At 42.2% G+C, this 16,665-nt stretch overlaps 1 protein-coding gene across 1 annotated transcript; it reads left to right on the top strand.

Moving 5' to 3' along the window:
* Window positions 1–3,250: 3,250 nt before the first annotated feature.
* On the top strand, window positions 3,251–4,289 carry LOC308096642 (GTPase IMAP family member 7-like; the record flags this gene model as incomplete). The annotated part of the gene is made up of 2 exons (XM_080444054.1): window positions 3,251–3,263; window positions 3,388–4,289. 2 exons carry the CDS (start codon window positions 3,251–3,253, stop codon window positions 4,287–4,289), a joined length of 915 nt encoding a protein of 304 aa, XP_080300180.1.
* Window positions 4,290–16,665: the final 12,376 nt, after the last annotated feature.

Here is a 16,665-nt window from a genome sequence, read left to right as displayed (position 1 = left end):
TAATAAATAGACGAACAAATGAATTAATACACTTAAACAGGCAGCGCTGTGATTCTGAATTTTGTTACGATTACAGTGATTAGTAGCCTATTATTGACACCACCTGGGCGAGTGAGTCGTACTCGTATCGTGTAACTTTCCTGAAGAAGCTGTGTATGTGTTCAACAACACAGCCATTCAGCCTTGTAGTTTAAGTGCAGATTTCAGCTTGGGAAAAGCAGCCTCAAACGGGTTTGGGTCATAGGTTTGGGTACGTGGTTCATAGTCACCATTGCGTTATCGTGCTATTCCTATTCTTGCTATTATGTTGCAAATGATTGTGTGTGTGCTGACGCAATAACATTGACAGCTATGGCAGGTGACGAAAGTTTGCCAGACCTATGCCAGGCTAACAACGGTTGCTAAGCTGGCATTGGACAATCGCTTTTGCGGTGGGGTTTAGCGAAGGGTCCATTGAAGAACGCAGGAGCAAGCTTTCCATATATAGCCACGCGCGAGAACGTGCATACACGCAGTACACTACACGTGTCGTTGTTTTGTTTACGTTGTCAAAATGTTTTCATTTGAAGGTTTAACAGGATGCTCAATGTGTTTTTGTGAGTTAAGATTACTAACCGGCGTGCTCTATACTGGCGTGCTGTGTTAAGTTACACAAGTGGCGGAAACGGTGCTTTCTGATTTTCACAATACAATGTAATCCACCCGCGTTTAGTTCAGTATTATAATATTTTTCACCCAACGCGTGTAAACTTAAGCTAATAGGTTAACAACAGTCTCGAGTCGGTCTCAGACAGTCAGGGGGGGAGAGGAGACGGAGACGATGCATCGCATTGCACAGAGGTGTGTCCGTGTCTCCGTGAGCCAAAGACAAGGATTTAACTTCATTTAAATCAACACAGTCAGTGTAAGTTAATGTCAGTCAGCGCCGTCAGCGCCATCTTCATAATAGATAAATACACATTCAGAACAGAATAATAATAGTAAAAATATTAAAAAAAAAAAAAAAAATCCAAAAACTTTTTTTTCTTTTTTTTTTCCCTCGGGTTTTTTCGGGTTTCGGGCCTAACATGATGGAAATAGTCGGGTTCGGGCCGAGCCTCGGGCCGGCCCAGTCGGGCCCAGTTAGGGCCGAGCCTTAATTTTCAGGCCCGTTGAGAACTCTACAATGTGAATACTGGCCAGCTGCGAGAGGCCAACCGTACTCGGGAACGGTTTGAATGAATCGGACCCAGTCTGAATCCGCCCTTAATGACACGAAAATTCAGCATCCTACAGACTGGCAGTGGTGTAAAGTAACTAAGTACATTTACTCAAGTACTGTACTTAAGTACAATTTTGAGGTACTTTTACTTTACTGGAGCATATCCAATTGTGAATTGTCTATACTTTTACTTCTACTCCACTACAACTCGGAGGCAAATATTGTACTTGTACTCCACTACAATTATTTGAAAACTTTTGTTACTAGTTACTTTGCAGATATAAATTATTACATTATAAAACAAACATTAACCACTTTAGCCTTATTTTATACCTAGGCTATTAGGAAATAGCTGATCTACAAGCTCACAAAGCGTCGTATCGTGACGCGTTGTGAGCTTGTAGATCTGCTATATAAGGGTTTGCAATATCAGTGAGTAATGTCAACGGTAGTGTAATTTCCTAGAGGCATGAAGTTGTGTGATGTAGTTATCCTAAACTCAGTTCAAGTATTGTCCATTAGACCCATTTTTAGATTTCTTTGGCGATTCAAAAAATAGCTGATCTTCAAGCTTGTGCGTGGCACCGAGGGCCGCATTATACGAGCTTGAAGATCTGCTATTTTAGAACATTTGTGCAACTCTTTTAATATATATATTTTATAAGTCAACATTTTTAACTCAAATCTTTGCTTCTGGGGACTCAATGTCTTCTAAATCCTATCAGTTTTCTGAAAAGACTTATGTTGCTATAATATCAGTGGTTCTTTTTTTCATGTCAAGGACCCCCAAAATGACATGTATTTGGCCACGGACCCCCATCTCAAAATATGTTGTTCCAGGGACCCCCCAGAAGCAAAGATTAAAAATGTTCGCTTTAAAAAAATTCTAAGATTTCACACATTTTCACAATTTTTCAAAAATAGCAGATCTACAAGCTCGTAGCGCGGCACTCGGTGCCGCGCTTTGAGCTTGTATATCTGCTATTTTTGAATAGCCCAAAGTAATAAAAAAATTACACCGATGCGTTCCCGGTCTTAATGGGTTAAGACACACAGTAACTTTTCAAAACACAAGATGCTATTTGCTTCCACACAAACCAAGCAGGTGGTGCTGTCTTAATGACACCTAAATGTGAGAGTTGTCACTATTATTCAATAACTTATACTTATTACACTTCTTTCCACTGATAGGTTCTCCCTCCCTGCAATCAAAACACAGTTAAAGAACCACAACGATCAGGAGGGCCGTCTAATAATTGTCCTGTCTTCAGGTGAGTGATGGAATCTCAGTCAAGTCACCTATACCCTAGCCTATACTTCATCATCATGCATGTCAAATGTCCTGCAATAGTTGTCTGTCGAGGCCAGTGGTGTAAAGTAACTAAGTACATTTACTCAAGTACTGTACTTAAGTACAATTTTGAGGTACTTTTACTTTACTGGAGTATTTCCAATTTTCTATACTTTTATTTCTACTCCATTACATTTCAGAGGCAAATATTGTACTTTTACTCCACTACAATTATTTGAAAACTTTAGTTAATAGTTACTTTGCAGATAAATGATTACATTATAAAACATACATTAACCACTTTAGCCCTATTTTATACCTAGGCTATTTGAAAATAGCCGTCGCGATGTGACGCGATGCGAGCTTGTAGATCTGCTATTTTCAAACATTTTAGTACTTTTATTTCGATACCAATACTTTTGTTCTTTTACTCAAGTAAATTTTGAATTCTGGACTTTTACTTGTAACAGAGTATTGTTAGTTAGTTGCATTATTGATACTTTTAATAAAGTAAAACATTTGAGTACTTTTCCCACCACTGGTCGAGCCCAATACGCTAAATAACACAATTTATTATTACGGAAAAAGGTCTACAGGACGATCTGTTAATCTCTTTTTTATTTGGAGTAGGCTATTTGTAACTTTTATGAAGCCCCACCCTTATAAAACGACTCCCCCGTTTACATGAATATCTGTTGTTATAATAATACCACCCCCCCCCCCATCTTACAGAGCAACAAAAACACAAGACAGAAATGATGAGTTCAACAGGTACGTACTCCCTCAAACTCACACGCGCACGCACGCACGCACGCACGCACATACGCACACACGCACATACAGTAAGAATGTTTACCATCCATAATCATATCGTTTAAAATTTGTAATCCACCAGCTCCCTTAAGAAACTCGCAGAATGAAGAATTTCGGATGGTGCTGGTTGGAAAGACTGGAGTTGGAAAGAGCGCCACTGGAAACACCATCCTGGGTTCTAAAGCATTTGAATCTACACTTCGACCTGAAGCTGTGACAACGAACTGTCAGAAGGTCAGAGGTGTAGTGGCTGGTAGAAACATCTCTGTTGTTGACACACCAGGATTGTTTGACACCAGACTTAGTGTAAACAAAGTCATTAATGAGATCAAAGAGTTTATGTGTTCTGCTGATCCTGGTCCCCATGTTGTTTTCCTGGTTGTGATCAAACTGGGAAGATTTACAGCAGAGGAGCAGGAATCTGTGGAAATGATTCAGACGGTATTTCGTGAAATGTCAAACAAATACACCATGATTCTCTTCACTGGTGGTGACCAACTATGTGGTAAACCAGTTGAAGACTTTTTGAAAAAGAGTCCAAAACTACAAGAACTGATCAGAAAATGTGACGGTCACTATCATGTCTTCAACAACAACAACAACGCCAAGGATCGCTCTCAGGTCACTGAGCTGCTGGTGAAAATCGAGTCAATGGTGGAGGTTAATGGAAGAAGCCACTACACCACTGAGGTGTTCCAAGAAGCAGAGAGAGCAATACAGGAAGAGCAACAAAGGATTCTTCAAGAGAATGAACAGAAGAGACATAAAGAGATGGACAGACTGAAGAAAAGACATGCAGGGGCGGCTCTGATACAAGCACAGACACAGTTGAATACAAAACATCACCAACAATCAAGAATGCAAGCTGAAAACAATAACTCCTTCCTTTCCAACGTGACAGAGACCATAGTGAAAGCAGCAGCGGCGACGGTTGCAGCGAATGCAACCGCCTCTGCAACCGTGGATAAATGCAGTATCCAATGAATGACAGAAGCTTAAGTGATATATATCAACCACTGTATATCCAAGTCAAGAAATCCACATGTTACAGAGAGTTCATATTTGGAAAATTGCATGTTATGATTATGATTCATGAAGAGAAAACAAATGTAGCATAAAATGAGAAAGGTTTGACCACTACAGCTGTTCTGGGTGTCTTGTATGAAAATGCATAAGGTTTGGGAACTTTGTGTGCATGACAATAACGTATAAACAAACAAACAACAAATATATTAATTCATTAATAATAATTCATATCAATATTCAATATAGATGAATTAGTCTTAATTTAAGAGTTTACCCATACAGGTCTAAAAAAGAGACAAGAATGTATCTTCATACTTACACATTGCATATCCATCCAAACAGTATGTTGTATTTATTATTTTATTATTTTATTTACTCCACTGCGCCCTCTAGAGATCTGGCGCAGTGGAGTAAATAAAATAATTTCCATCTGGCGGACATATTTTATTTTCTGCCCAAAAAGTGTATTATACAGAGAAGGTGGGGTCGAGAGGCTTCCCACCCTGGAGAATAGACTTTCAACAACACAAAACAACCTTTGTTTCGGTGAGTAGCTAAATAGTTAAGACGGAGACCTCTCAGGGTAATAATAATAATAATAATAATAATAATAATAATAATAAACTTTATTTATATAGCACCTTTCATACATAAATGCAGCTCAAAGTGCTTTACAGGGTGAAATACAGAAAATAAAATAAAGCGAAAGTGCTTGACAGAAAAAGCAACACAAATCAACAAAAAGCAGAGAAAAAACATCAAAGCAGTTTAACAATGGCGTATATAAAAGAAAGTAGGAAATAATAGCAATGGTATTAAAATAATGGCGAAAGCAGAAGGCAGTGAATCAAGCAAACAGCGAAGACATAAACAGCAACACAGCGACATAGTAAAAAGATCAACTAAAAGCAAGAGTGAAGAAGTAAGTCTTGAGCTGTGCTTTAAAACTATCCACGGAGGGGGCCTGTCTTAGGTATATTGGGAGTTTATTCCAAGCAGTCGGCCCATAGAAGCAAAATGCTGCTTCACCGTATTTTTTATATGACATTTCAGGCACGTCAAGTAGGCCAGCAGTAGAGGACCTGAGGGGGCGATTTGGAACGTATCTAGGCAGGAGGTCCTTGAGGTAGGAAGGTGCCAGGCCATTGAGAGCTTTATAAACAAGTAAAATAATTTTAAAATCAATCCTAAAAAACAACTGGGAGCCAGTGTAATGATGCTAAGACTGGGGTGATAGGTTCCCTCATCTTAGTTTTAGTTAAAACTCTGGCTGCCACATTTTGGACGAGTTGTAATCTGTAGGTTGTTTTCTTTGGCAAGCCAGAAAAAAAGTGCATTTCAATAATCAAGTCTAGAGAAAACAAAAGCGTGGATTAACGTTTTTGCATCGACCAGTGACAGATAGGCTCTAATTCGTGCAATATTTCTCAGGTGAAAGAAGGCAATCTTGATGACATGACTAATGTGTGCATTAAAATTCAATTCAGAGTCAATAATAACGCCCAGGTTCTTGACTGTGGTGCTACTTTCTTCAGTCATGTTGCCGAGTCTACTTTTTATTGATTCTCTCTGTTCATTAGAACCAATTATGAGAACCTTTTTTTCTATAATTTTTATCGCTCGATTTTGTAACCCTTTTTTCACCCGGTGCCAATTTGCTAAGTGATCCTGGGCACTACACTCCCCCCACCAGCCTAGGGAGGCCAGGGCCGAGCTCATGCCTCCTTCAATGCATGAGAGCCAACAGACCTTCTTGTCACCTGACAGGGGGGAGTTTCCCTGGTTGGACGTAGCGCGTGGAAGGAACACGTTATTCCAACCAGTTCCCTTCCCCTCCATCAGGCGCCCCGGCTGACCAGGGGGAGCAGGATTACTACATGTTTTTGTGAGGGTATTAACTACCCTAGGAGACACGGGGAGAACATGCAAACTCCACACAGAGTAGGCCCTTTCGCCAACCCCACCTAGGGTATGGGCGCTGGTGACGCGGAGGAGAAGACACACCCCCAGTGCCCACAGCGTCCCCGGCGGGAATCGAACCCAGGACCTTCTAGCTGTGAGGCGGAGAACCTCTGTTTTGTCCTCGTTAAGCTTGAGAAAGTTCTCACTCATCCATGATTTAATGCTGGACAGACAGGTCAATAAAGGGTCTAGAGCACTGGGGTCATCTGGAGCCACAGAGAGGTATAGCTGGGTGTCATCAGCATAGAAGTGACAGTTCGCTCCATGTTCGGTGATAAGCTCTCCCAGTGGCAGTATCTACAGGGAGAACAGTAACGGACCTAGAATCGAACCCTGTGGAATACCCGAGCAGATGTCGTGTTTGTCTGAGTTAAAGTCGGCTAGGTTGACAAAATAGCTTCTGCCTGTTAGGTAGGACCTAAACCAAGACAGGGCCGTACCTGACAAACCTATCCAGTGCTCCAGACACTGTATTAAAATGGTGTGGTCGATTGTATCAAATGCCGCTGTTAAGTCAAGGAGCAGAAGGACGGATACATTTTTATTGTCAGAGGACACCCTAAGGTCATTCATTACTTTCACCAGTGCCGTTTCTGTACTGTGACCCCTCCTGAAGCCCGATTGGAATTTGTTATGAATGCTATTGGTCTGCAGAAACACTTCCAGTTGATAGAAGACAATTTTTTCTAAAACCTTGCCCAAAAAAGGCAGATTGGAGATGGGTCTATAATTACCCAGCACAGAGGGGTCGAGGTTGTGTTTCTTAAGCAGGGGCCTAACTACAGCCGATTTAAGGGAGTCTGGGAAGACACCTAATAGTAAGGAGCTGTTAACTATTTTCAAGATATCACAGATATCACACTGTCCAGAATTTCCTTGAGAAAGGGGGTGGGGATTGCATCCAGTGGACAGGAGGATGAAGTCATCCGCGATATGGCCTTGCGGAGTTCTTCTTCATCAATCTGAGAGAATGACGTAAGGTTTCCCCGGCAGTGATCTATACCCTTAGACCTGGCAGCATCAGCTGCAAACGTATTTTGAGAGTGTGTACTAGCGGCATTATTCATAATATCAGCTCGTATGTTAAAGATTTTACTGTCAAAAAAGGATGCGAACTCATCGCACTTGGCTTTAGAAGCGGGGAGGGTCTGCTTATAGGACTGGGGGGGGGGTGTTTAATAGGCGTTCAATAGTAGAGAATAAGACTGGCGTTTTTTTTTGTTGTCGTTGATAATGCCAGAAAAATATGCCTGTCTTGCTGAGCGCAGGGCTTTGTTATAAACAACTGTTGCTTTTTTTAGAATCTCTAGGTGGATAGTGAGTTTGTTTTTTCTCCACATTCGCTCAGCTCTACGGCATTCTTTCTTTAGTGAACGTACATGCTCATTGATCCAGGGTGTTACTCTTGAACTATGTTTTCTTTTAGTTTTTAAAGGAGCCACTTTGTCAAGAGCTGACTCTAGTCTATGACTAAACTGTAGAACCATATCATTTACTGAGGGAGCATCAGACAGGGGGGGTGCACGAGCCAGATGGAGGGGAAACTCGAGGGCTGCAGATGAGCTAAAAAAAAGTTTTTTAATAGTATGCTCTATAATGTTTTTCTCTGGTTCAGAGACTGCCATATTAAAACACACCACACAGTGGTCAGATATCTCGGGCCTATCGATGGTCCTGTCGACCGTGATACTCAGACCTCTCGAGATCACTAAGTCCAGGGTGTGGCCATGTTTGTGTGTTGGCCCAGCAATGTGTTGAATGAAATCACAGGAGTGCAGAGACTGTAAGAAGCCCATAGCCACAGTATCTGAAGCGTTGTCCATATGCAAATTAAAGTCCCCTGTGATCAAAGTACTGTTGTAGTTTGTAGAGCAAATGGACAATAGTTCTGATATCTCTGTTAAAAATAGGGCCTTGCTGCGTTTAGGAGGACGATAGATACTAATCATTGTTACAGGCGATTGGTTCTCCAGTATGGTGGCCTGGTATTCAAATGAGGTAAAGCTACCGAGAATGAGAGGCTTACACTTCAGAGTGTCCGAAAAGATGTTCGCCAGTCCACCACCTTTCTTACCCTCACGTGCTGAATGTAAAAAACTGTAGCCTGGGGGACAGGCTGCGGCCAGAGTAATAGCACCATCGCTGCCGAGCCAAGTCTCTGTTAAAAAAACGAAATAAAGCTTTTCCTCAGAAATTAGGTCATAAACAGAGGAGGACTTGTAGAGTAGTGACCTGATATTGAACAGGGCCAGGTTTAACTGAATTTCTTTACATTCTGCTGGGCTGCGGCCCCCGTGGGGTACAGTGACCAGACACGACTCTCTGTTTGTCTTTCTTATTTCCCTGGGCCCTCTATTTGAGTAAACAGTTGAAATGTTGGGTAGTGTAATGTTGGGTCTATGAGCAGAGCAGCACACCTGGCAGAGTGTTAGAGAAAACTCACTAACGCTCTGGACCAGGGCTAGCTTGGTTCCAGGCTTGAAATACTTTATATAAATATTTTCGGAAATCTCTATGGGGAAATTATTATGGGCTATCTGTGGAACCACAACATGGCCGCCACCACTGCTATGGACAGTGGTGGAAAAAGTACTAAAAAAAAAAAGTATCAATACTGCAATGTAGAAATACTCTGTTACAAGTAAAAGTCTGGAATTCAAAATTCACTTGAGTAAAAGTACAAAAGTATTGGCATCAAAATGTACTTAAAGTGCCAAAAGTAAAAGTACTCATTTTGCAGAATGTCCCATTTCACAAGTTTTCACTAGTAAAAACAAATATATATTTTGAAAATAGCACATTGGGAGTGGCAGTACCAGTGACAACCAGGAACAGACTGGGTGACGACCACGAAGAGCGTGGTGACATCTGGAGAGACAGAGGACTGCCGGAGAGACGGCGACCCGGGGTGGAGTGGGTTGGCAGCCCAAACCATTTCTTCTGAGAGGAAGAACCCAAAAGCTACAGACTGCAGTAAAACCTGCAAGGAGGGTTTAAAAAATCTATCAAGGTAGAATGAGACGTTTTTGCCTAGCAGCAATGATGACGACGCAACGCACAGAATGCCATTTCTGGTCAGACGAAGGAGGAGCCAGGCCCGGAGTCAACCCACAGTGCCTAGAGCCTCTTAGTGTCGCCAAAACTTGCTGTTAACATCTCACCTGCCACCCTAAACCCTAACCCCCATTAGCACTGTCTCTTACTCCCCTCAAGAGACAGTAGGGGCAGTAGCATGCCACTTGGACACAGACCGGGGTCTGATCAGCCTCGGTTGGGTCGCCTGGAGGAGGGTGTCTGTTGCGAGACCCGAAACACCCAGTGATTCCAGGAAAAAACACTGATGATGTCTCCAAGTTTGTGCATCAATAGATGTATTTATTTACTGAGCTTGTAGATCGGCTATTTTCAAATGGCCAAAATGTATAGGGCTGAATAAGTGATTAATGGATGTTTTGTAATAATAATCAAAATCTAGTAACAAGTTGTTACAAAGTTTTCAAATACTTGTAGTGGCGTAAAAGTACAATATTTGTCTCTAAGATGTAGTAGAAGCAAAATTCCTGAAAATACACAAATACCTCAAAAGTGTACTTAAGTACAGTAAATAGACTTAGTTACTCCCTACACCACTGCCACCGTTGCTTCTTTTGGGCTTGTTTTCATAGACCTGGTTGCTTATTTCTCTCGCAGAAACCTCTAGTTTTGATAAATTGGTAATTTGACTGTATGGTACTAAATGTTTATTTCATATTCCCTCCCTTAGATCTAGCCACTGCTGCTTTGTATATATAGCCTAATTTTAGCATTGTTTGTTAATTGAGCAATTTCATATTGTGATCATTAACACCGGTATGTGTGTCTTTTGTTTGTCTGCCCCCAAATACAGAGTCCTGTGTAAGACTCCAGGAAGACATGTTGTGCAGCCGACCTACAAGGGGTCTCACAATAGGTCTCACTAATAGCTCTTTTATTCTTTTTGCATGCTGTGTGCGTGTTGTGTAACTTGTGTAGGTGGATATAGAGTGAATAGCCTATACCTTTAGCTGGTTTAGCTTAGCTCCCCCTGTGTAAGGTTGTCGCCCACTGGCTATAGGCTATAGGCCTATTTTGGTTGTAGTCAGGGGCGGATTAACCCTTCGTGGTGCCCGGTGCTTGGACCCGGTTTCGTGCCCCCCGGGACCGTTTTGTCAGTTGTCTGTTGTAGCGCTCCTTTAGCAGCCGCTGCTTCTAAATTTCTCTGTTTTTCGCCGTTTGGTGTCTCCCCCCCCCCCCCCAAGGTTGGTGCCCTGTGCTTCAGCACCTCAAGCCCGTTGGATAAGCCACCACTTGTTGTAGTTTGTGTTTTTAAGAGTTATTGCACTGAAATGCATTACTGCCGGAATTTCCTACAGTGTATGTATTGTTTAATCTTATCTTGTGTATTGAATAAATGTTGTGTTTGGGGGAAACTCATGTCTCATTGATCTTATTTGTTTTTGGGGAACCCAATTTATTTAAATTCTACATTCATTCATTCCTTCGATATAACATCTTCAAGGTGGCGTTCTCGGACATAATGTATTATTTAAGAATTCCTTGCCACACCAGGTTACATTCTGGCATTCTAGTAGAGGATTGGGTTGACGAGTAAGGGCTACAATAAGGGCTAGACATCTCAGACCTAGTGACCAAGCAGATTTAATTTACAACCAGTTGTATGGTGAGGCCAAAAATGAGATCAGGTATACAGGCTTAGGGCAGATAAGGAGGACCCTGAGAGTATTATAGCTATTGTTACGACCTTATATGGTCTAGAGGCTAGAAAGGAGTAACATATCTAAAAAGTATCACAAACCAGAGTAACAAAAAAGTGTACATTTATTATTATCAGGATCAAACTTAAAGTTATACTAGGTAACTTTTTCCAAAAAACAAAAGTTAAATTGTATATATTTTATGAGTGGCAAATGTTTCACAACGACCACTGCATGAATTTCACCCCCGAAAGCCTTTTATAAATATAGTTTCTATTGAAAGTGGACAGGGACGTGTTTCCTGCGAAAATGAAGTAATCTGGCCGGAAACGGGAATGGAAATGCACCGGTTTCCTGTTTGGCCAGGAACTACCGCACCGGTTTCCTGTTTGGCCAGGAACTACCGCGCGAATAACAAAAAGGAATCTCACCCTGTTTTTAAGACATTATAAGATTTGAAGATGGAAAAACAACAGCAAAAGAAAGCACAGCTCACGGTAACTAAAGCTCCACTGGCTAAGAGAAACGATCCGCAGATAGTATACTAGTAGTAATAGTAAACAATTAAAAGAACGCTTTTTGAAACGCTTCCGTGTTTCGGTGAAAACAAATGGAATTCTGGGTAATGCAGGACAACGCTATATCATGCAGTGACGGTAGTGACCAGCAGAGGTTGCTAAAAATCGTTATTTGTGGACCTGCATTGTATTACTTTAAATTTACAACGGATAAATGAACAGTTTAGGGGAAGCACAAAAACATCAGGGTGGTCAAAGCCAAAATACTCCACCCTACCTGAAAAGGAACCAAACCACACCAAAACAAACATTACATTCTAGACTCCCTACCTAGCTAAACAAAACAAAACAAAACAGGGTCAAAAGGGGGAACAAAAGCCAAGCTTCCCTTCTAATACACTCAATATTTTTTGAGGAATACAGTTAAGTTTCTTTAACTAAAAATAGCTGAGATTAGAATGGTCTATACTTTAAACAGTCAGTAATAAAGTAATCTCTCAAGAACAGCTTCTGCACTGCGTTGGAATCTGTCGGGGAGGTTCGTCATAACGAGTGCGCATTCAGATCAGGAAGTAGGCCGCGCTTTACCCAATCACATGTAGTGGGCGGGATTCACATGTCCGTCGATCTTTCCCCCTCGAAACAAACCGAAACTAATTTAACAATAGCGTCCGCGGAGCAGACAAAACCACGGAAATATATTCACATTTTAACTTACTCTTTCATCATAGAAACAAGTGGGCTTATAACCAAAACGATCCATGTTCTCTGGGAGAAGTGGTGTTAGTGTTCCGTGTAGAAATATTGTTAGTGGGAATGAAAACATAGTCGCACCAACCGGAAGTGATGCGCTGAAGGCGCATCACAAACACCGGTTTCCTTGTGCTCTGGTGTTACGTTATCGTCCGCCCAGAGCCAACAGACATAGAACAAACAGCAGAGGGCGCTGTTTTTCATTTTCAGTTGGCGATGGGTTCCCAGATTGGTAATAAAGTTACCTTGAGCACTAAGCATACATGTATGGCACACAGCCTATAGACATAGTAAACGCTAGCTAACATCAAAGGGTTTAGCATATATGGTGACGGATGGCAAAAAGAACTGAGGATGAGCTTCTCCCAGGCTTTTATCCTGGCTGCTGGCTGATTTAGGAATGAGGCCCAGGTGTGTCTCCAGACACCACGCCACTCCTCCAATCTCCACTCCACCCTCCATTTACCATGGGGCACTGAAAATACTCAGAGAGGGTAAAAAAACACAATATAAGGCCATATAGGGCCGTAACAGCTATTCTCGAGGACTTGTATGGCTGTTTTAAACAGCCATACAAGTTCTGACAGCTTCCCTGTGCTAGCTGATCTGAGTGAGCGGGAGGGGTGTTGGATCAGGCTTTGAAGATATGGGAGTGCCATACCTTCGGTTGCTTTGTAGACCAACATCAGTGTTTTGTACTCTGTGCGGGGGGGAAGCAACTGGGAGCCAAAGGAGGGAGCGGAGAAGGGACATTTTGTCTGGTTGAAGACCAGGCGTACTCAGTGCCGGCTTAACGGAAGGGCTTTAGGTGCTGCAGCACAGGGCACCAACCTTGGGGGGGCACCAAATGGCGGGGAGAATGTGAAAGAAGACTCAACTATCGCAGCAAGACTTTTGAAGCAAAGGCTGCTGAAGGAGCGCTAAAACGGTGAAATGCGCCGGTGAAGCACTGCACAACCTTCCATGGCCTACTTGGAGTGTGTGTGCAAAGTTTCACGACAATCGGTCCAGCTGTGCAGAGACACACAGACACACACAAGGACGGGCAGGGACGGAAAAATAATCTCTGGCTTTCGGCCGTCCAGCCTGGCGGAGATAATGAATCTTGAACCTTTGACTCAACTGAGGTTGTGTAATGACCACTGAACATTGTATTGTTATAGTAACAAGGCAGACAGCTGCATACTTTCACTTTGACTTGTGTCTAGAGAGTAATTTACTGGAAATCACTTGATCTGCTGTAAAGCTCCACCCCCCCCCCCCCCCTTTCTGGGCATGTCATAAATGTGTTGCAAAACCATGCTATGTGCGTTTAAACATCTGCTATTTAAATAGAATACATAATTACTCAAAGTGATATATTTCAAGCCTGTATCTCCTATATCCAGCCTATTTTGTCAACGGTTTTGTCAACGGTGGCCCACCGGCCGTCTGGCGGCCCGTAAATGGCGCCGCGGCCGTTCTGGAATTTTCCCGAATTTCCCAGTGGCCAGCACGTCCCTGGTCCGTCCGTCCGTCCGTCCGTCCGTCTGTCTGTGAGCAGCTAATCTCCCGCACTGTTGGCCCGGTCGCTGCGAAACTGTGAACACACTCCCTGGATGCCAAAGCCGAACTTCTGAACAGAATTTTTCAGATTGGCCTGTTATAGCGCCACCAGGAGGCCGATTTCTTTTTGAATTTCAGGTAGTTGCCAGCCCTTGAGCCAAGTCCTGCAGGAAAAAGGGGCACCAGAACGGATTGTAGCACTGGGCACCACAAAGGGTTAATCCGCCGCTGGGCGTAATGCAGCATTCTGGATCATTTGGAGGGGCTTAAGTGCACATGCCGTGAGGCCAGTAAGGCGGGAGTTACAGTAGTGAAGTTTTGATATGACTGAGATCTGGATAAGGAGCTGGGCTGACTCCTGGGTGAGGAAGGGTCTGATCCTTCGAATGTTATAGAGTGTAAACCTACAGGGAATAACTTGTTTTATTGATTGTTTAATCTGCACCCTTGTCCATCCCTCCCTTACAAGGAAGTCATGATATTGGAGATGTAATGAATTGTTGTATGAGAGACAGTACAGCTGTATATCTAGCTTCTCAATCGATATATATATCGATTTTCGATATATATATCGATATATATATATATATATATATATATATATATATATATATATATATATATATATACATTACATTACATTACATGTCTGTAAAACCTTTCTACAGCTATTTCTACAGCTTGAGCTTGGAGGAGGATATAGTTTTGTTCCTTAAAGAGCACACGACAAACATGAATTTCATATTACCACATTATTACTGTTATCATTCTGAACTTTGAATAAAACCCCTGTAAAAACTCCCACTACTTGTCAACAGGATCGCCGGCCATTTTCTTTTTTGTTTATTTTTTGTTTTGTAATGTATCAGCGTGCAATACACCTCCCAACCATTAGTGTCGCATGGTTGAAAGTATCGGAGACAATTTGGAGAAAATGGCCGGCGATGGGATTAAAATGCTTTTTATTGAACAATACGGGAGATACGGGTACTCATCGCGGTCCGCATCGCCTTGTAACATCCGTGGATCGGTGGTAAGCACTTTATATTTGAAATCTGAACGTTTATGTTTATGTGAGAGATGGCAATGTGAAAAAATCGAACACAACTTTAGACCAGGTGGACTCGGCACCATGACGCTTGTATACAAGCGTCATGTGAACCATGGCTAGGAAAATCCCAGAGCTGAATTTTGGTCCCAGCACGCCCCTGAGTCCATGACGGGTCCATTTAGTTCCATTTGTACACTCTCAGAGTTACTGAGATGATGATACTACAGTGTGGATTGGGACCCCCAAGAAATCAAAATGGTTGAGTCCCTGGCATATCTTTTCAAATGGGGGTCCCTGGACTAATATGTGTCAATTTGGGGGTCCTTGACGCGAAAAAGGTTGAAAACCACTATAGCTGACAGTCCCCACAGCTGCTGCTAGAGTAGCCCTGGTCCAGCGTTAGAGAGTTCTCTCTAACGCCCTGCCAGCTCTGCTCATAGACTAGCCATGGTTCACATGATGGCGCTCGTCTGTCACAAGCGTCATGGAACCACTTGTTCCTGGTTTTCGATTTTTCTACATTCACAACTGCTACATCTACATAAACGTTCAGATTTCAAATATAAAGTGCTGACCCCCATGCCACAGATGTAACAAGTTGAGCCGCAAAGGGTCTAAGTACCTGTATTTGCAGTATGTTCAATAAAAAGCTTTTTAATCCGATCGCCGGGCATTTTCTCCACATTTTCTCCGATGCTTTCAACTATGCGAGACTACCAGTTGAGAGGTGTATTGCACTGTGATACATAAGAAAACAAATAATAGAAAATGGCCACCGATCGGGTTAAAATGCTTTTTATTGAACAATACGGGAGATACGGGTACTTATCGCGGGCCGGCTCAACTTGAACATCCGTGGCTCGGAGGTAAGCACTTTATATTTGAACTCTGAACGTTTATGTACATGTGAGAGTTGTAAATGTAAAAACATCAAAAACCAGGAACAAGTGGGTCCATGACTGTCATGGTATGACAATCATGTTTCAGGGCTACTCATAGACAAGGAATTCCACTGCCCTGCGAGGGCTCCAACTGTAGTAAAAAATAAACAAAACCACTTCGCTACTTACCGAAACAAAGGCTGTTTTGTGTTGTTGAAAGTCTATTCTCGGAGGTGGGAAGCCTCTCAGCACCCCAGCTTATCTGTAAAATACACTTTTTGGTCAGAAAATAAAATATTCCACCCGAAGGAAAAATCTGGTCAATAGAAAAATTCCATTGACCACATCTGTAGAGGGCGCAGTGGAGCAACCAAAAACCTTTTTTTCCTTCCGGTGAAATATTTTATTTTCTGGCCAAAAAGTGTATTTTACAGAGAAGGTGGGGTGCTGAGAGGCTTGAGTTACTAGTTATTACTATGTAGTTTTTGATTATTATTACATACATTAACCACTTCAGCCATAAAAGTCGGCCATTTGAAAATAGCAGATCTACAAGCTCTCAATGAGAGCTTGCAGATCTTCTATTTTCAAAAGATGTTTTGAACTTGTGAAACGGGACATTCCGCATAATAAGTACTTTAAGTACATATTGATACCAATACTTTTGTACTTTTACTCAAGTAAATTGTGAATTCCGGGACGTTTGTTTTCATAGACCTCGTTGCTTATTTCTCTCGCAAAATCTGGCAACACTGAGTATTGCGCATGCGTAGGAAAGATTGGTGATGCGAGGTTAGTTTTCATAGACTGGTTGCTTATTTTTTTTTGTAAAATCTGGCAACACTGTTGAGTAATGCGCATGAGCGCAGCGTGCCATGTGTGCGTCAACCA

The sequence above is a fragment of the Gymnoscopelus braueri genome (genome assembly GCF_963280865.1).
Source record: "Gymnoscopelus braueri genome assembly, chromosome: 2".
Classification (NCBI taxonomy): domain Eukaryota; kingdom Metazoa; phylum Chordata; class Actinopteri; order Myctophiformes; family Myctophidae; genus Gymnoscopelus; species Gymnoscopelus braueri.
The sequence above is the reverse complement of the archived record's forward strand: the minus strand, read 5'-3'. Positions and strand labels throughout refer to the sequence as shown.